Here is an 18,822-nt window from a genome sequence, read left to right as displayed (position 1 = left end):
TACGCACTAAGTGGGTCATATGATAGTCTTGGAAATTGCGGGGACTCTTGCTTGGGGATATGCTTTTATACCACGCTCCTCCCCAGTGGTGCAACGTCTTCACACCTTGGGTAATCTCCCAGACACCTTTTGTGTTTCTTTGCTGACTGTATAAGCCGAAACCCTTCGACCCAAAGTCATTGACGGTGCTCGCATCCGAAATTCCATTATCAAGGCCGTCTCTAGCTAAGCCTTGGTCCTCTGCCTAAGGGCGTTGTATCCACTGCCTGAGACAATAACCCTAAGTGTGCTCGGAATATAGGGTCAATAGTAAGTGGGAGCGGGGCGCTGGGGATTATGGATAGATTGTTATATTTGTAGCACCTGAATGCTCACACAAAGGGCCGATATGGCTGCTAATAAGTTGCTAGGCTTCTTGGTTGTCTGACAAATTTCTCCATCTTCATCAGCATAGGTAAAATTACGTAGGCGCATACATAATCCAACTCATTTTTCTCCTATTTTGATTGCCATCTGAATTTATCCTTAGAGCTCTTTCCGTTTGCTTGTCATCCATCGTGATTTCCTCTCCACCACCTTCTCAACCTCTGAGCCCTATTCAGAGCTTGATTTCATTCATCGACTTTCACAACAACATTTCACCATAGTCTTTCTGCTTCGCTTTTCCCCATCAAGGGAAAGCTGTCAAGTATTAAAATGCCCGATCCAATCGGAAATGACGCGGTTGGGGGTAATGTAATCACACAATGACGACCATCCTATCCAAAGCTTTGGTACTGACCTATCAACTAGAATGACCGAGAATGTCACTGGGGAGTAAGTAACGCAGCACAAATCTATGCTGGGAGGTAAATCTTGAATTTGGCTTCAGGTCAAGCTGATATACAATAGGATCAAAAATCCCCTCGCCGGAATCCCCCATGGTCAGCTCATGGCAGATGTGACGGCTTATGCTGCCGAATATGACCTTGAGGATATCTTGCCCCTCTTGCAGAAAGGTGCTCTGGTAGCTCAGTCACCAGCGGGGATTGAAGAAATCTCCGAACTCAATGATGATGACCGCCGTGTTCTTTACGAGGAGCACACTCGGCGTTGGAAACACCCGTTTGCGTTGTACTACACCATCATTCTAAACTCGATCTCGGCAGCTATTCAAGGCTGGGATCAGACTGGTCAGAATGATACTTTGTTCAAGCATTCGGGTCCAGTCTTGGCTAATGTTTCTCATAGGTTCGAACGGTGCTAACCTGACCTTTGATGTTCAATTTGGTATTCCAAATAACTCACCTCAATGTCCTGACCCAGAGACTTGCAAGCGTAACCAGTGGATCGTCGGTTTTATTAATGGGACTCCATACATCACCATCTGTCTATTGTGAGTAATATACTTGTTTTAAGCTCACTCAATCTTCTAACGTATATATTACCCTACAGTGTTGCTTGGCTCTCCGATCCCCTGAACCATATCCTCGGCCGCCGTGGCACAATCTTCCTGGCCGCAATCTTCAGTCTCCTAGCGCCCCTGGGCTCCAGCTTCACTCAACATTGGGGTGAGCTCGTTGCCTGTCGTGTTCTTCTCGGACTTGGCATGGGTCTCAAGGAAGTCACCGTTCCTGTTTACTCAGCTGGTAGGTGGTTTTAATCTATATATCCCAGATGGTCATAAGTACCACACTAACACTAAAAATCTGATAGAAAATGCACCCACAAACATTCGAGGCGGCCTAGTTATGTCATGGCAGCTTTGGACGGCCTTTGGTATCTTCCTCGGAACGTGCGCAAACCTCATTGTGGCAAACACTGGTGATATTGCCTGGAGACTACAGCTAGGCTCTGCATTTATTCCAGCTGTGCCATTGCTTATTGGTATTTGGTTTTGCCCCGAGTCTCCACGATGGCTGATGACCAAGAAAAACCACAAGGAAGCCTTTGCGTCTCTTCTCAGACTGCGGAATAGCCCTTTACAAGCTGCCAGAGATTTGTATTTGATTTACGCCCAGCTGGAGAAGGAAAAGCAGTTGCTTGCCCAGTCGGGATTCTCCAAGAGCGACAACATGTTCATTCGTTTTGTGGAATTGTTCACGGTGCCCCGTCTGCGTCGTGCCGTCCAAGCCTCTGGCATTGTGATGATCGCCCAGCAGATGTGTGGAAGTAAGTACAAAACTCGAGATAGGAGAAGAATTGAACTAATGATGTACTCGCTTTCTAGTCAATATCATCTCGTTCTACTCCTCAACTATCTTTCAACTCGCCGGTGCTTCCAACATTGAAGCACTTCTTGCATCATTCGGCTTCGGCCTTATCAATTTCGTGTTCGCCTGGCCCGCCGTGTGGACAATTGATACATTTGGCAGACGGGGTTTGCTTCTTTTCACCTTCCCACAGATGTGTTGGACACTTCTTGCAGCTGGGTTCTGTTTCTGGATTCCCACCAGCAGTAACGCGCACATTGGATTGATCGCATTCTTCATCTACCTCTTTGATGCTTTTTATTCTCCCGGAGAGGGACCCGTTCCATTCACCTACTCTGCCGAGGTGTTTCCGTTATCTCACCGTGAAGTTGGAATGGCCTGGGCGGTTGCAACCAATAACTTCTGGGCTGCTGTTATCTCGCTGACATTCCCATGGATGTTGCGAGCATTTACTCCGCAGGGTGCCTTTGGATTCTATGCAGGCTTGAATCTCATTGCATTTGCTATGATATTCTTTTTCATGCCAGAAACCATGCAGCGCTCGCTTGAAGAATTGGACTATGTGTTTGGCGTCCCGACCCGAACTCATGCCAAGTACCAACTTACCAAGGTCCTCCCGTGGTGGATTAAGAGGTATGTTCTCATGCGTAAGGATGCGGTCTGCCCCGAACTTTACCAGGTCACCCAAGATTATGCCGCAGCCCCCGGTACCGTTGGAGACTCGGAGAAGCATGTGCAGGCCGACGAAAATGAGCGTCACGCTGAACATGTTTAATCGGAGCTTAAGATGCAACCCATGATCCACAAGATCAGATTATTGCTGCTTTTTTCATTTTTCGTTTTTCGATTTCGTATGCGGGTGGGACCTTGTTTCTCGTGGATTTCAGATAGGGGGGTTCGCCCATTTAGGGCTGAACTATGACCGTCTTGGCCACTTTATCAATTGCTTTTAGTTTACTTCAATCAATTTTACTCAAATCTCTCTTTATTACACATCCACAATTCTACGTAACATTGACCTGACCGCAACTAAAAATGTCTAGCCCATCTCCTTTCCTCCGCCTCATTGCAAGCAAAACCTCATGTTCTCGCAAATTGTTCAACCTCCACATCCCTTGTTATGTGAAGCCAAACTCCTCAGCTCGTCGCACAGGTATTATAAGCGTGGGTACTGATAAAGTCGAGGTTTCCGTGGCTGCTGTTCCACGCGACGGGGCAGCTAATATTGCAGTGTCGCATATCTTCGCAGAGGTGGGAATTACCCTTGATGTGTTTTATTGCGTCCAGTCTTGTCTATGGAATAAAGACACAAAGTCACAAAATTTTATCTGACCCTTTTTTTAGATCTTCAAAGTTCCGAAATCGAGCGTCCAGGTTATTCGTGGCGCGAAATCACGAGAGAAAATGTTGTGTGTTGCTGACCTGGAGGTCGGAGACGACGGCGAAGAAGCATACTTGCAGCGTGCAACACAAATATTAAAGGCCGCCATCAGGACATGAAACTCCTAACATAAACTTTGAAACTATAGCCTGTTGATTTCCACTCGCTGGCTCATATTCTTGACACAACTTGATTATTGTCTGATCCCGTGACGCAAAATCCCGTCACGGTTTTTTTTTTGGCGGAGCTCCGGCCGAACATCAACCTCCGACCACCCCGAACATTTTTAAAAAAACCAGCAAGAATGACAGAGGATACACACGGCGGCATGGAAATTGACACGAATGTCCCTTCAACGGAAACTGTGAAGCGCAAGGCGCCAGAGCCAAAGCCAAAGACTCTCCACTTCACGTCGCGCAATCCACCCTGGACATACCTCAAGCTCAAGCTGTAAGCTATCCACCCGCTTTCTTTTTTCTTCGTTCGTCCTGAGACAGCGATTTTGCGGTGGAAACCAAGCTAATCTTGAAATCGTAGTGTCTCCCAGCCAGGAAGTGCACCACAACCCCTCGACCCCCTCTCCGCACGAACCTACCTCTCCTCCGCATTATCGCAATTCCTCGGCCTAACAGGAACAGCCATTCCGATCGACATCTTGAAAATTGAGAATGGATCTTCATCAACCACAAAGTACGATATAGTGTGGATTCGCGTTCCTCGCGAGGATGCCTCGGCCGTCGTGAGCGCAGTGAGCTCATGGATTGGCGGCGGAAATAATTCGACAGGCTCTGGGGATGTTGCATGGAGGGTTTGCGCCAAGGGAAATTTCCTAGGCGCCCTGGTTGCCGGCTCTGGGGCCGATTTATTCGTTCCCTAGGCTTGTGGGTTGTACTCCTGCTTCAAAGTGAGGACTACGAGAAACGATTTTGAATATAGCTAGTCTATATATTTGACTCTTTGTCGAATGATTGCCCCCGGGCCATGGCGAGACCCATGCGACTTTTGTCACAATCCGCGCGTGCTGTTGTGCATACTGCGTGGGACTAGTGGCGTGGCATGGGTGTGGTTGCAGGGCTGCTGCAGCAGTAACCCCTGCGATACATGCAACGACGATGTCAGCTCCAAATGAAACGACATTCACTTGGCCTGAGACCGTGAGCCTGGCAATAATCGAGGGCCTGGGACTGAGCCCGTATCACACGGGGCTGCTTGGGACGTAATGAGACGCATACACTTGGCCTCCATCAGCAGCTGAAGACATATAGTACTTTTTGGCAAGTTCGTGTGCAACAAGGGAAAAAAGAGAATCGATTTTGGAGTCAATATCAAACTATGTACGTAACTCCAAGACAAGCCAGATGTCCTTTTTTTGTGATTCGATTTGGAGTCAACATGACTCAGATGAAAACGCCATAACTCACACGCTGATTAACTATCACAAGCAATTTGATGCCGCTCATTTAAATGCACAATTAATTTCCATCTTCTGCTAAGAAGAATATCTTTTGTATTTCCCCGTAGTTGTCTGCGACAAATTTGGAAAGAAAATCAGACTGATGATCTAGTGGTTTTGGGGCGAATTTCCTCAACAATTGTAGATGTATCTGACGCCCCAGATGCAGATGCAGATGACGGGTTGACAACCACCTTGGTGCGAAGCGCGCCACGAATATCCTCGACGGTCCGTTCTTTCCAGTCAGGATATCCCAGCTGGCTAAGAGGGAATAGAACAAGGTTGTCAGCGCGTGTCATGAAGTCGTTAACATTCGGTCGGGGAGTGGCAGTTATAATGTCCATTTCCACGGCGATCTGTCGACAGTAGGTGTCCAGTGGAAGATCATTGACATCCTGACCGAAGGGATTCTCAATTTCACTGCCGATTGTAGCCAGGCCGAGGATGATATAGGCGGCCACTTCGATGTCTGTTAGAATTGTTCTTGTACTTGCGTAAGGGAGATAATTCAGTAGTTCTTACCAATTGTTCCTGGGATGGTGATCCATTCTAAGGCATTGTAGAGCTGGAATGGAAGTACCAGGATGTAGATCCATGAAATCTGGGCAATGGCAATGCTGTATGCGGTAGGCAAGGGGGTATCCAGGACACGTTCTGTGCCAGTCAAAACTTCATTGAAGGTGGCCATCATGGTGACTTTTATTGGGTTAGAGTTGGGACACCACAAGATAGGGGGCTGAAGACTTACTAGCTTGTCCCTGGTGCAGAGTTGAGACCATGGTACCGTTGGCTACACATGAATCGATATAGGCGGACAGATGGTTAAGAATCTCAAGGGGCAAATGTCCGAGAGGCTTCTTGGACCGCTTGACATACTTCCGAGGATTTGACTCGGCGAAGGACATGCCGAGATACTCTCCTGCGGATTTCCAAACAGATTTAGCTGGGGGGTTGACAACCATACGGTCGTGGGCATCACGAGCGAAAGTGTCGAGGTGTCCAGCCAGGCCAGCCAGATCTTCGTATGCGATATCAGGCTCGAAGCGGAGCTTGTGCTTAAGGGCGACGGCGAAGGCCAAAATGAGGTTCATCGCGGAGCTAGACAGAGCTTGTTAGAATCGATAATGCCAAGATACACCCCCCTGGAGTATTGCGTACAGTTTTCTCAAGAGGTCATCTTTTCCTTCTTCTCCTTCTCTCTCGCCGGTATTGATCCAAATTGTACGGGACAGGTTACGAGACGCTTGAATGAGCTGGGCCCAATATTTGCGTCCGTCTGCCCATCTGTAGTGTAAACTGGGTTAGTATATAGCTCGAATCGAAGCTAAAAAGGAGGCAATAGTATACCTCTCATATGCAGTTGAGCTGCGGAATGATAAAGCCAAACCCACCACGAAACCCAGCACGGTGAGTAGGATGTTGTTAATACCAACTTGTTCGAGTCAGTTTATAATACCAATAGATACCTTGGTCTATTAATTGGGGGCTACTCACGATCATGGACCTTTTTCGAAAAGACAGTAACAGCGGTTGACCAAATAGCGACAGTCACAAGTGGCATGATCATTTTCGGCATGACACTGCCGTGCATTCGCATCATGATGGGCCATTTGGAGTGCTTTTCCATGTTCCGGGGGCCATGCTAAACAAAGAATATGTTAGCTTGTCGATCTATTATTCTATACCATGTTCCCTCTATTCGCCTTCTATATAAATATCTCGCAATAGAATCATATTGGCTTACAAAGTATCGGTCCAATTCGCTTGAATCTCGTCGATCAAGGTGGAATTGCGAGTCTCGCGAGGTGGCTAGATGTTCCAAGAATGTCGGTCGAGGGGTGATGCGGCCAATGGAGGAGACCTGCTCCTTGTCATGGGTCGGTGCCGGCTGATGATGGGCATGCGAGCGCACATCTGCCGGTACTGGCGCAGCAGTGCAGTCTGCTGCTGCTGCTGGTGCCGGTGCATCAGCTGGAGGGGCACTGTGGCCGTCCGTCATGGCGAGACAATAGAAGTAGAAAGTAAAAGGCGAAAAAAAGAAGGTGAATGCAGCCGGAACTGACCCGGTTCTGATAATAGATACTAGAAGAAAAGAAATATACAAACGAAAGTAGAATATAGAACAAGAAATGTAACAGCCGAAGAAAAAAGGAAAAAAGTAGGGGAAGTAAAAGTGAAACACGGGCTGTGCGCTTGACAGGGGAATTTCAACGGGATCTAGACTGGAGTGGGGTCGACGGACACGTCCGCATGTTTAATTTTAGCCCTCCAGGGGAAAGTTTCTTCAATTGATCTTTCCATTGGTCTACGCACATTTCATGGGGAATTGCTCGTTAATAATCGTCCGGATCACGGATCACGATTGGGCTAGGGCTAGTGTTCCAGATTCTAGATCCAAGCCCCAAAGTGTAGGACGATTTAAAAACCAGGCGCAGTGCGGAGTGGGCCTGTTGTATAAAAAAAAAAGCGGAGGAAAAAAAGAGAAAAAAACTTGAAACAGAGGTGTTAATCGTCATCTATGGGCTGTACCACGTGCTTCAATGCAGGTACGAGAGTCTCTCCTTACCTAGGTAGACCATGAGGTGGGAAGAGGGTAGAATTAAACTCAAGTACGGAGTACTTGGTAATTTGAAGGCTTATACTCCATACTCCGTACTCCGTACGTAGATTCTAACTGTCCAAGCCCATAAGCCCCCAAGTTTATATTGTTTACGGAGTACATCCGTACTCCGTCCTTCGTATGTTGTATATTAATAATTTCCTAATTCGGCTCTGACGGCTTGGACACTAATCCCAAAATGGAAAAAGGATCCGGCAATCCATTGTACCCCTACCCCTGTCAGCGGTTTCCCCGAGGCCTTTCCCTTTTTCCACCTTGGAGTCATAGGAAGAAATCATATGAAAATGGATCGAAAGTCACTCGAGACATTACTCAATTTAGATGAGATTGAAGATGCCGCTACTAAAATAGTGAATAAAAAGGCATGGGCCTATTATTACTCGGCATCCGACGACAAGATCAGCAAGCACCGAAATACCGAGGCCTTCCGCTCCATCCAATTGAGACCAAGGGTCTTTGTCGACTGCACCCAATGCGATTTAAACACAAAATTGTTAGACAACCATGTCTCTATTCCAATTTATGTTTCCCCAGCAGCTATGGCCCGGCTAGGGCACCCCTCTGGTGAAGCGGGAATCGCAGAGGCATGTCGCAGCTTCGGTGCTTTGCAGATCATTTCAAATAGTGCGTCGATGACGCCCGAGCAGATCGTTGCGGGCGCCGCCCCAGGCCAAGTATTTGGCTGGCAACTATATGTGCAGCACGATCGCACTAAGAGCGAACGAATGTTGGCTCGAATCAACAAATTGAGTGCAATCAAATTTATTGCTCTCACACTGGATTCCCCCGTGACTGGGAAAAGAGAGGATGACGAACGCAGCGGAAACGTAATCGGTTCTGAGGCTCCATTCCAGAGTGACAACAATGACACTGGGCCAATCACCCAGACTGGAGACCCAGTATTCAAGGGAATGGATCCTTCTCTTACATGGACGGAGACCCTCGGGTGGTTGGCCAAGCACACCGATCTTCCGGTTGTTCTCAAGGGCATCCAAACCCACGAAGATGCGTATATCGCCACACAATATACGCCCCAAATCAAAGGAATCATCCTTTCAAACCACGGTGGTCGGTCTCTAGACACGGCTCCTCCTGCTGTTCACACCTTGCTCGAAATCCGGAAATACTGCCCCGAGGTCTTCGACAAGATTGAGGTATGGGTTGATGGCGGTATCAAGAGGGGAACCGATGTAGTCAAGGCTCTTTGTTTGGGTGCACGAGGCGTTGGAATAGGAAGAGCTGCGCTCTGGGGCTTGGGCGCCGGAGGGGTGGACGGCGTGAAGAGAACATTGCAAAGTATGATTGGCGACACTTGAGGTCTTCTGCGAAGTGAATTACTGACAGAGCTTAGTTTTGACCGACGAGACCAAAACATGCATGCGACTTCTGGGAGCGAAGAATATTGCTGAACTTGGAACACAAAACGTACGTCTGCATATGCGCCGAATTTTTTCAATTTGGAGTTTTGTATTACAAGTGAACTGACTAATATTTTCTTCCAGATAAACACTCGACTGGCAGAGACACAGATCTACGACGGGCCATCTGGCCTCGAAGCCTGTCGGACAAATCCCCGGCCGAAATTGTAGGATGACAACCGGTTGGGAAAGAAAGCACATTGGGTTGCTATTGAATGATTTGACATATCTTTGCGTAGAGTTCTTCTCAGCTACCCATGGACGCTTGGGTATAGCGGTATATCGGATAACGGCTATTTGGTTAGTTGAGCGGCTGTCACCTACAAAGGAGGTTGGGTTTGGGGGTTTACCTGGCAGAAAATCGTTGAATATTCCTAATCGTGCACATGATATCAGCTTGCCATAGGCAATTCCAGGTCAGCCCCTTCGAAATCTTCATGCCTGTAGAACGGAATGTAGTAAGGATTCCCTTTCACCCGCTGGTATCTCTCTTCTACCCGATGCGGATCAGGGTTCTAGGCTGGGCCAGTTCTAGGCATGTCCCATGTTCCATCGAACGCTCATGCATTGATGTATATGAATCTATATGAATCTTAGAAGGGTCTCCAAACTTGCATGCTCTCAGAAGAGACTCGTATGTATTGTGGCGTGGCCGACGTTTAGGAGCACCCACCCGCTGATCTTCCAGTTGGATTCGATCTTTCTATCTTCGTGGTACTCTGAATATCGCATGTTATATGTTGAAAAGTCGTTTTCTTATGCCTTTCACCGTTATTCTACGATTTGCGGTTATCCATTTCCAATCACCCTGCTAGCTGCAGCTAAAAAGGATATCCTAAAAAGATATCCCAAAAGACCTCCCGAACAATATCTAATAAAGCCTTTCATATAAAGTCTCTAATATTGCGGATGAAATAGGATTATTACGTTATTTCAAACCATCCAAGGTTATGGCCGTTTCAAGCTTGGTTGTCTGATGTTGATGGGTACCCCATAGCTTCTCAGTCTGGTTGGAAGACCCTCAAATCGTGACGCTTCCTCAGGATGTTACGCTTCCCAACTTCCATATTTCGTGTGAATTTTTTTTGAAACTTATCAATCCCGCCTCGATCATATTTTGTTGGGCAAGTGTCTCATCGTGCCCCAAAAGGATCCAACCGAGTCTCCCTCCCATCGCTATCTCGCTTCCGATCCCAGCTTGACTGACAATTGTCTCATCATGTCTGAGCGAATTCTGACCGACCTTCCGCTTGAGATCTTCTGGCTCATTGTGAAGGGCCCTGAGTTCAACAAAGACATCAAAGCTCTAACGCAAGTCAACCGAGGTCTTTACGCTCTCCTCAACCCATACCTGTACCGAATCAATGTCGAAAACTATGATAATCCTGCCATTGCTTGGGGCGCCTACCACGGCCAAGAAGAAACCGTTCGAAAGGCCCTGAAGCAGGGTGCCCGGACATGGTCTACCTATGGCGAAGGTAGCTTACCAGAGCCGATTACTATTGCAGCACTACGTGGTCACGCAAATATTGTCAAGCTTCTCCTCGACCATGGAGTCGACCCGATGTCCTCCTGGCCAAATGACGATGACGGTAAAGAGACAGGGTTACGGATGGCAAGGTTCCGGATGGATTTTGATAATTACACTGAGTTGTATCCAATCCGAGACTGGCCTCCCTGGACAGCGGCGCTTGCCAAGGACAATGCAGAAGTGCTACAAGTCTTGATTGAGAAGAGTGGATTCGTGCCGCGCCCCTGGGATTTTTTTGAAACCGTCAGCGAAGGCTATTATGAGACCCTGAAAGTTCTTGTGAAAGCTTGTCCTAAATGGGAAGATCTTGCTCGATCCAACTACAGCACTATATTGGGAAAGGCAATCAGTGTATCACCGCATAACCTCGATATCACTCGCTTCCTTGTCGATTCAGGATCCCCAATCAACCACATAGACTACAATCAACAAACCCCGTTGGCCGCAGCCGCAGAAATCGGGAACATCGAGACAGTTCGATTTTTGCTGGACCGAGGAGCCGATCCCGATCCCGAAACCCCACTGTGGCCGCTGAGGCTTGCCGCAGAACAAGGAAATACCAAGATTGCAGAACTACTGTTGGAAAAGATTGACGTCCAAAGCAAAATTACTGGTGGCAGAGATGACCAGTTTTGGCTACTTTACTCGGCGGCGGCCTGTGGGTTTGAGAAGATTGTGCGAGCTTGCTTGGATGCTGGGTGCAATCCAAATAACAGGCTGTACATTGATTATTGTCCTTTCAGCGTGGATGCTACAAACCAAGTATCTGACGGCGGGTATAATTTAACGCCGCTAGAATGGGCCCGTGGGAGAGGCCACTCTGAAGTTATGCGTCTGCTCGAGAATGTTGGAAGCTCCAACAGGGCAAAAATTGCAGATTCGACCGCCTCATGAGAGCCAGGGTCTCATGCTTTTTGTCTTACAGGAAGTGTCACAGAGCTGCCTACTGGGTTGTATGTTATGTATGTGTATAAGCATCACTGAATTGTGGATATTTTAAATGTCAAATGTGTTATTTAAAACAAAATGGCACTGTCCAAACTGGAGAATCCTGCGGCTACGCCACCTTCATTCACCTCTTTCCCTTTAGTCCTCAACAGATAGCCGCCTTGTTCATTGTGTAAAATCTTTCCAGTATTCTCCCAAAGAATCGTACCATAGACACCAAGCTCAGAGATAACATCTCCTCGAATGACTTCGCCGTCATTCCGTAAGGCAACATTCTGGGCATTGGCTGCAGGGTTGATGAGTTCCATAAGCACCCAGCCTCTCCAATCAGATTCTGGAATGGATTGCAAAAAGCCTGGAATGTCGGATTTGTAGACATTATTGCCACCTCCCTCACGCTGTGGCTTGAGCACATGGTTCAGGGCAGTCTCTGGATTGAGGGCTAGATCGCGACCTTGACTGTTGATCGACAGGTCATATTGCGGGGCGAAGGTATCCCGAACTCTTTCAACAAGCGTAGAGTCAACGCCCTTCAAGAAGCTTGCGAGATGATCTGGTCCTGTCGGCTCTGCTAAGACCTGCTGGACCTTCTTGCAGCCAGACAGCTGATTGAGCACCGTGGGACACTTGATTGCCGCTGAACGTTCCAGATGGGTTCGGGCTAGCCAGTCACGGCTAGATTTGTACTCGTCTGGTGCATAATAAGCTCGAAGATAAACAGTTGTTACCTCGAAGGTTGAGTCGGGAGCGTGAGGGGGCTGGTACAACAACGGCCGCGCGGAGTTTGAACTGGGGATGGATGTCTGATCCAAAACATCGACGCTGGCCACACGGAAGACTGGAATGTTGTGAGCTTTCTTGAGCTGTGTTGAGATTGCATGCTGATCAAAAACGTTCCGTTCTGTCTCCTGGACTACAAAGAGGACACAAAGAGGGAGGGCCGGGGTGGACTTGGACACTCCGTAGGCTTCATGGGCTGCTGCCAAACCTGCTGAGAGGGTTTCCACTGCGGTATTCTCGGGTGGAACCCCGGATTGTAGCAGAGGATGGGGCGGATAATTGATTGATGAACCCGGCGGCGAGGCCAGAAGCTCGGTGTGCATCTGTCGCACAAGAGCTGAAAGCCCTCCAAACGATGACGAGATCGTGTTAAATTCAACCTGCTTCAGAGCTGGGGCACCTGTAGGCAGAACATGGGCCATGTAGTCGGATCGGAAGAGGCCCAGTGACAGGTTTTGAACATATCCCTCCTTTTGCACGTCCAGATGAACCTTCCACAAGTTCGAGACAAAGTCATCAACCTCAATGAGCCTGCAAACGGCTAATCATTAGCAATGAACCGTGCAAGAGCAGTTATATTCCTACCCTTCCACGACCTTCCCTAGCCATTCTTCATTGCATGTAATCATAGCATAAAGTTTGTTGTAGATCTCTTGGAGAGCAGTCGCTTCCTCGAAGCAAACTCTGGGAAACGGACTGGGGAACAACGTCACTGGCGCATTTGTAGCTAACACCCCATTTGAATCTGCCCCAGTTGGGAGAATTGCTGGGGATGGTCGAACAGCAAGACCATTTTGAATAGCCCAGTCTTTCACAGATGTGACAAGAAACTTTTGTTGAGCTGGGGATAGGTCTGGCGGATAGTTTGAATAAATTGATTCTGCCATACTGCTAGTGAAGAGGAATTGATTTACTGGGGCACTCAATGACTTCTCAAATTGTGTAGACTTTTCAAAGATTCCAATCTCACCGAGGCTCTGGCCTTCTAAGAAATTCTGGGGATTTGTAATTGGCGGGGCATTTGTTGACACCTGAGGCAGAAGTAGATGACGCGAACGCGAGACCGCCCGTGTGTACCGCCTTCCATTTTGAGAATAATTGGCCCAGTTCTAGCCCAAAAATAGCTCACCGCCTAACAAAATACTGGCATTAAAAAAGAGCTTCACGTAGAACACGAATTGGGAAGGAGGGGGGTTGTGGACGTGTTTTCTTTTGTTTGATGTCTCATCTCTTTTCTTCTCTCTCCTCTCCCCCCCTCTCTCTTTCTTTTCACCCAAATTTACTCTCAAACATTGTGCCTCGGTTCACTTCTCTTTGACGTAAGCTTAGCTCAATCCTTCATTGTTATTTCGGATTGAACTCAGTTTTACATAGTTGAGTGAGACTAGATTGACTTCGCCTTTGATTTGCATTGGGGGCCCTGACATGGTAAGTCAAACCTATGTTCACCCCAAACTTGTCTCTTCCCCAGTTGCGTCCTTGAGACAAATGTGCGCCTGGCACGTCTGAAACACCCGCTAATCTAATACAGGCCCCCACAGCAAATATGCCTTCAAGCAAAGACCCGTGGGATTGGAAAGTTGACGAGATTGTCAAATTCCTCTGCCATGACGAGCCCGGTGACTGGTCATACAATTTGGCTTGCCCGGATCTCGTGGTTCTGGAAATCTCTCTCCGAGAAAATTCCGTCTCAGGCTTGATGTTCCTCGCGATCACAAACGACGATGTGAAAGACCTTGGCATAAAGGTTATTGCCCAACGCCATTATATCCTAAAAGCCAGTAAATGGTTACAGCGACGATCGCCGAAATACCAATTGGACCAGCAACAGCAGCAACAGCCTCCTCTCAATCCCCCCAAAGCACTTCTCAACGAAGAGCGACTTTCACCAAAACACATCGATGATCCCACCGACGCCAGCCCTCTTGTGAATGCTCCCGTTAACCCCAGCACCTCTCTTGATGGTTCCTCCAACCCCACCCCTCTTCTCGATACGTTTTCACAGGCTCAAATAGAGGAAAAGAAACCTCGCCGGATGGAAACCACTATCATCGAGCGACAACCAACGTCTTCTCTCCTTGAGACACATTCATCTCATTCACTACCTGCTCCGAATTCCTCCTTTGGGAACGATGACTTCTTTGATCATCTTGTGAAGAGTTATCCCCCAAACGATGCTGATGTTCTCTCACTTCTTGGAGATTCCACCTCCGATAGTGAATATGATACAGAGACTCGGGAGGAAATGGAAGAGGATGAGGGACAATCCTACCCGGGGACCCCCCCGGATGCTTCAGAGAACCTGGGAGATGCTAAATTCAATGATATCGTTGATGAATATATCAATTTACTGAGAACCCAATTCCTTGAAATTCGGTTGCCAAAAGAGCAACCGAAAGCGTTTCAAATTTGGATCAGAGGTCAAAAGTTCCCGAGCATGAAAAGCCAAATTTCGACACGGGTCGCCCACCTGGAGAAACGGTGTCAAGCCCTCCGCAAAGCACTTGCCGAGGCACAACACTCATCCCGCTCATCTTTACTCCAAGCATGTGCATGCCTCGACCCGACTGTCGTTGATATTTGCTTGGATCAATGGAAGCTTTCCGTTCTCGAGCAAACTACCCCGCCGGCAAAAGTTGCTCGTCCTCCACGAGCCCCACGGCCAGAAAGGCCCAAGGTGAATTCAGACGGTGAAGAGACTTTGAGCTCGGATTCGGATTCCGTGCATGACACCGGAGAAGAGGAGGACGATGAATCATCAGACGACTCGGAAGACAGTCTTGCTCTTGCCCTTATGTCTGATATTGAAGAGGGTGAGATTGCACAGCACAAAGAGGAGCCACGTCCTCGCGCAGCTTATCAACATGGACCGTTCCATGACTCCTCTTCAGATGAGGACCTCGGTCATCTTTTCTTCAAAGAAGAGAACTACGAGCCCCCAGCCGCCAAGAGGCGCCGCCTGAAGGAAAATAGCGCCCCCCAAGATACTCCAACTTCGCCCCTGATGCCGATGACAATGCTTCCCTTGGACCGGGACGTGGCGTTGCCTTCGAAGGAGGGTGAAGTAGAGGGTCAAATGGAAGAAAATACTCATCCTGTCAACCCGATGCGCCTCAACACACATGAGTTCGTGGACTTGACGAGTGACAACGGCAGTGGAACTGATGAGGCTCTATGTGTTTTTGACGACGTTTATTCTATGATGTGGAGAACTATCGAGGAGAGTGGAAACCGACTTCATCTGGTAGCGAAGGCCCTCACGGGTTTGCCGAAGAATCGGATCGATGGACTTTCCACTTTTCTCGGTTCTTATATGTCCTGCCTTTATCTAGATTATGCGCGAGATGCACTGAAACACATGTCCGACGATTCATCGGTGATTGAGGGAATGCATCCCGAGGAGAGCCATTCTGCAATGCTAATGACTGCCTTGTTCGTGTCGTGGATTAATGTCACCCAAGTCCCTTATGGCGCCTTTACAGCAAAAGAAGTCAAGGCTGCACTTGCGGCGGTCAGAGAGGACCTTGAAGAAGACCACTTTACCCCATTCTTCAACTGTCTCAATGACCTTCTCAAGGGATACAAGAGATGGGTGACTTTGTCATCTCGTGTCCAATCAAACGAACCGAACCCAGGAAAGCGCAAATTGACTGACGCCAAAATTATCCTGACTGGGGCCCAGAAGGAAGGCCAAGAACGGCATCACAAACAAGCCAAAGCTAAAAGAGCATTGCTTGCGTCTCGGTTTGCTCAAGGGCAAGCCCACGAGGAAAATAAAAGTATTCCAAGGCCGGTTTCTTTCCAAATTCCCATGATATGCCTGGACCCCTACATCGCGCAATATGTCAAATCCTACCAGCTCTCTGGAATTCAGTTTATGTTCCGAGAAATCATCGAGAATAAGAGAGAAGAAGGGTGTTTGCTAGCCCACACTATGGGGTTGGGCAAGACTATGCAAGTGTGAGTTATGATTATTGTGATATTGACATAATCATTAGGACCCAGCTAACTGCTTTTTGCCTAGGATATCACTTCTTGTGACTATCTCTAATGCTGGCGTATCACAAGATCTATCCATTCGAGATCAAATTCCTGAACAGTTGCGAAAGTCAAAAACTCTGCTCCTCTGCCCAGCATCTCTGATTCAAAACTGGTGCGACGAGTTTGAAATGTGGACCCCCCCGAACCACAATCTTGGGAAGGTTCGGTCAATTACGGTAAAAACCCCGACCCTTGACCGAACCAAAGAAATTTGTGAGTGGAACGATGAGGGTGGTATACTGATCCTCAGCTACCACATCTTCCGCGATCTTGTCAAAGACAAAGCAGAAAAGAACAAGGACGGAGCACAGCGATCGGTCAACGAAAATGTCAAGAATTTGGTGTTGAACAGCCCAACTCTTGTTGTGGTCGACGAAGCTCAGAATATACGCAACCATGAAAGCCAGATTGCCGAGGCAGCCTCCCGCTTGCGCACCCGGAAACGGATTGCCCTCACTGGCACTCCGATATCCAATGGTTTGGAAGATTACTATTGGATGGTTGATTGGGTTGCTCCCCAATACCTAGGAGACTTTGCCGATTTCAATGATCAATTCATCAAACCAATCGAAAATGGCTCGCAGATTGAAAGCACCAAGTTTGACCGAAGAGAGGCGCTCCAACGCCAGGAGCTGTTCCTTCGCATCATTGCCCCCAAGGTACAGCGAGCGGACACGTCCGTACTGGCAAGTGACTTGCCACCAAAGTACGAGTTCTCTGTTTACTTCGAGCCCACAAACCTCCAAAAAGCCGTCTACAACATCTTGATTCAAGGTGTAGCACTAAAAACCGAAGCCGGTGTCCGCCAGGAGCTTATGTCTTGGCTGCCTCTTCTCAAGCTTTGCTGCAATCACCCGGCCCTTTTCAAGGCAGAACTGGAATCCCGAAGGACCAAACATGCATCCAGCAAACAAAAAAGTCCTAGCAGTGATCTTCCCGGTGCTAACATCGGCTTCAATATGCCCGTCGAACAGCAAATCATTCCAAGGTCAATGTTATCTGAACTTGATGATGTGTTCAAGGAAGTTCCTAACTTGCTGGATCCCAGCCTATCTAGCCGAGTGGTGATTCTCAATGAGATTCTCAATCAGGCGATCACAGTCGGAGACAAGATCCTGGTCTTTTCAACCAGTATTCCAACACTGAGGTATCTGGCGGAAGTGATGGACGCAACACAGAGAAAGTATTCACTCCTTCATGGCAATGTGCCCGCGGCTCAGCGTCCCGAGGTAGTTCGGAGATTCAACAACGATCCATCGACCTCCGTCTTTCTCATTTCAACCAAAGCTGGTGGCCTTGGCTTGAACATTCAGTCCGCAAACCGAGTTGTCATTTTCGATTTTCAGTTCAACCCTACATGGGAACAGCAGGCAATCGGACGCGCCTATCGAATTGGACAAGAGAAGAAAGTCTTTGTTTACCGAATGGTCGCTGCTGGAACGGTCGAAGAGAAGATCTATAGTAAGACGATCTTTAAGAGTCAGCTTGCTGGCCGTGTTCTCGATAATGAGCGTGTTGCTCGTATGGGCTCTAAGGCGCTACAACAGTGTCTGGCTCCCTGGAAAGAGAGCGACCACAAAGGTGGGATTCATGAAACTGCATTCGCAACGGATCCCCAGATGATGGGAAGGCTGAGGGCTGTATGTGGTAAATCAATCGTGAACGCCAAACTCTGCATTGAGGAAATTGACCCAGAAGACCGGTTGACTGATCAAGAGAAACAATCCGTTGAGGATCAATTGAGACTGAGACGTCTACATCTTGAATCCCTGGGATTGTAAGTTTTAATCGGGCGCCCTATTTTTGTTTCTTTTTTGTTTCTTTTCCATTTCTTGTTTTGAGTGATACCCCATATGTATGCAATGAAATGTACGATTGTTTTGTAATATTTTTCCTAGTAAACACAAACGTAGATTGGACCAGCCCGATATTCAGTATACATATCAAAAGTCTATCAAATTTGAAGGCTACCAGAAAAGGGTGTGAGATCAGAAAAATGCTGACTATCTCTTGGGTCATCTATTCTTAGAGAGAGGAAGCCGAGGTTGAAAATGCGCAGATCTCAAAGGCACAGAAGCCCAGTCAGTGGAAACAGGAGTGGTTATATGTGTGCCTATATGCGTAACCTTCTTGGTCTTTTAATTAATCGAGGCTATTGGGAGGAGCGAAGCGAGGGGTCATTCCTTCCACCAAGCCAGCCAGGAAAGCCAGCCGTCTCCCGTTTAGTTGGATACGGAACATCTAAAGTGCCACTGGATGAGACAGCTTCGAGATACAACTGGCCTGCCGTATAAACTTTTGCATATGAAGCAGTATCGGTTTGAACGGGATTTGGAAAGCACACTTCCCGGGTGTCTTTCGGCGGGTTTGTTACGCAAAGGTTCTTTGGCGAATACTGGTCATACGACATACGTATATGAGGATCAAGCTAATGGTTGAAAATGATCGTGTGTTCTTG

The 18,822-nt window shown here is 47.9% G+C and overlaps 7 protein-coding genes across 7 annotated transcripts; 5 read left to right on the top strand and 2 right to left on the bottom strand.

Annotated features, from left to right (window-relative positions):
* Positions 1 to 793: 793 nt before the first annotated feature.
* PEX2_069950 (sugar porter family MFS transporter) lies at positions 794 to 2,967 on the top strand (the record flags this gene model as incomplete). Its single annotated transcript, XM_016744266.1, has 6 exons — positions 794 to 816; positions 892 to 1,172; positions 1,231 to 1,375; positions 1,435 to 1,628; positions 1,696 to 2,151; positions 2,210 to 2,967. The coding sequence occupies 6 exons, from the start codon at positions 794 to 796 to the stop codon at positions 2,965 to 2,967; spliced, it is 1,857 nt and encodes a 618-aa protein (XP_016599979.1).
* A 910-nt stretch (positions 2,968 to 3,877) lies between these two features.
* PEX2_069940 (uncharacterized protein) lies at positions 3,878 to 4,450 on the top strand (the record flags this gene model as incomplete). Its single annotated transcript, XM_016744265.1, has 2 exons — positions 3,878 to 4,023; positions 4,111 to 4,450. The coding sequence occupies 2 exons, from the start codon at positions 3,878 to 3,880 to the stop codon at positions 4,448 to 4,450; spliced, it is 486 nt and encodes a 161-aa protein (XP_016599978.1).
* Positions 4,451 to 5,121: 671 nt separating this feature from the next.
* On the bottom strand, positions 5,122 to 7,025 carry PEX2_069930 (bestrophin family protein; the record flags this gene model as incomplete). The annotated part of the gene is made up of 7 exons (XM_016744264.1): positions 5,122 to 5,495; positions 5,549 to 5,722; positions 5,775 to 6,124; positions 6,185 to 6,310; positions 6,374 to 6,458; positions 6,521 to 6,668; positions 6,771 to 7,025. 7 exons carry the CDS (start codon positions 7,023 to 7,025, stop codon positions 5,122 to 5,124), a joined length of 1,512 nt encoding a protein of 503 aa, XP_016599977.1.
* Positions 7,026 to 7,930: 905 nt separating this feature from the next.
* PEX2_069920 (Aldolase-type TIM barrel) lies at positions 7,931 to 9,235 on the top strand (the record flags this gene model as incomplete). Its single annotated transcript, XM_016744263.1, has 3 exons — positions 7,931 to 8,942; positions 8,998 to 9,071; positions 9,149 to 9,235. The coding sequence occupies 3 exons, from the start codon at positions 7,931 to 7,933 to the stop codon at positions 9,233 to 9,235; spliced, it is 1,173 nt and encodes a 390-aa protein (XP_016599976.1).
* A 1,048-nt stretch (positions 9,236 to 10,283) lies between these two features.
* Positions 10,284 to 11,489, top strand: PEX2_069910 (ankyrin repeat domain-containing protein; the record flags this gene model as incomplete). Its single annotated transcript, XM_016744262.1, has 1 exon — positions 10,284 to 11,489. One exon carries the CDS (start codon positions 10,284 to 10,286, stop codon positions 11,487 to 11,489), a length of 1,206 nt encoding a protein of 401 aa, XP_016599975.1.
* Positions 11,490 to 11,611: 122 nt separating this feature from the next.
* On the bottom strand, positions 11,612 to 13,210 carry PEX2_069900 (glutathione synthase; the record flags this gene model as incomplete). The annotated part of the gene is made up of 2 exons (XM_016744261.1): positions 11,612 to 12,854; positions 12,909 to 13,210. 2 exons carry the CDS (start codon positions 13,208 to 13,210, stop codon positions 11,612 to 11,614), a joined length of 1,545 nt encoding a protein of 514 aa, XP_016599974.1.
* Positions 13,211 to 13,869: 659 nt separating this feature from the next.
* PEX2_069890 (putative SNF2 family helicase/ATPase) lies at positions 13,870 to 18,145 on the top strand (the record flags this gene model as incomplete). The annotated part of the gene is made up of 2 exons (XM_016744260.1): positions 13,870 to 16,283; positions 16,348 to 18,145. 2 exons carry the CDS (start codon positions 13,870 to 13,872, stop codon positions 18,143 to 18,145), a joined length of 4,212 nt encoding a protein of 1,403 aa, XP_016599973.1.
* Between the last annotated feature and the right edge of the window lie 677 nt (positions 18,146 to 18,822).

The sequence above is a fragment of the Penicillium expansum genome (assembly GCF_000769745.1).
Source record: "Penicillium expansum strain MD-8 chromosome Unknown contig225, whole genome shotgun sequence".
NCBI lineage: Eukaryota > Fungi > Ascomycota > Eurotiomycetes > Eurotiales > Aspergillaceae > Penicillium > Penicillium expansum.
This window is presented reverse-complemented; position numbering and strand designations above follow the sequence as displayed.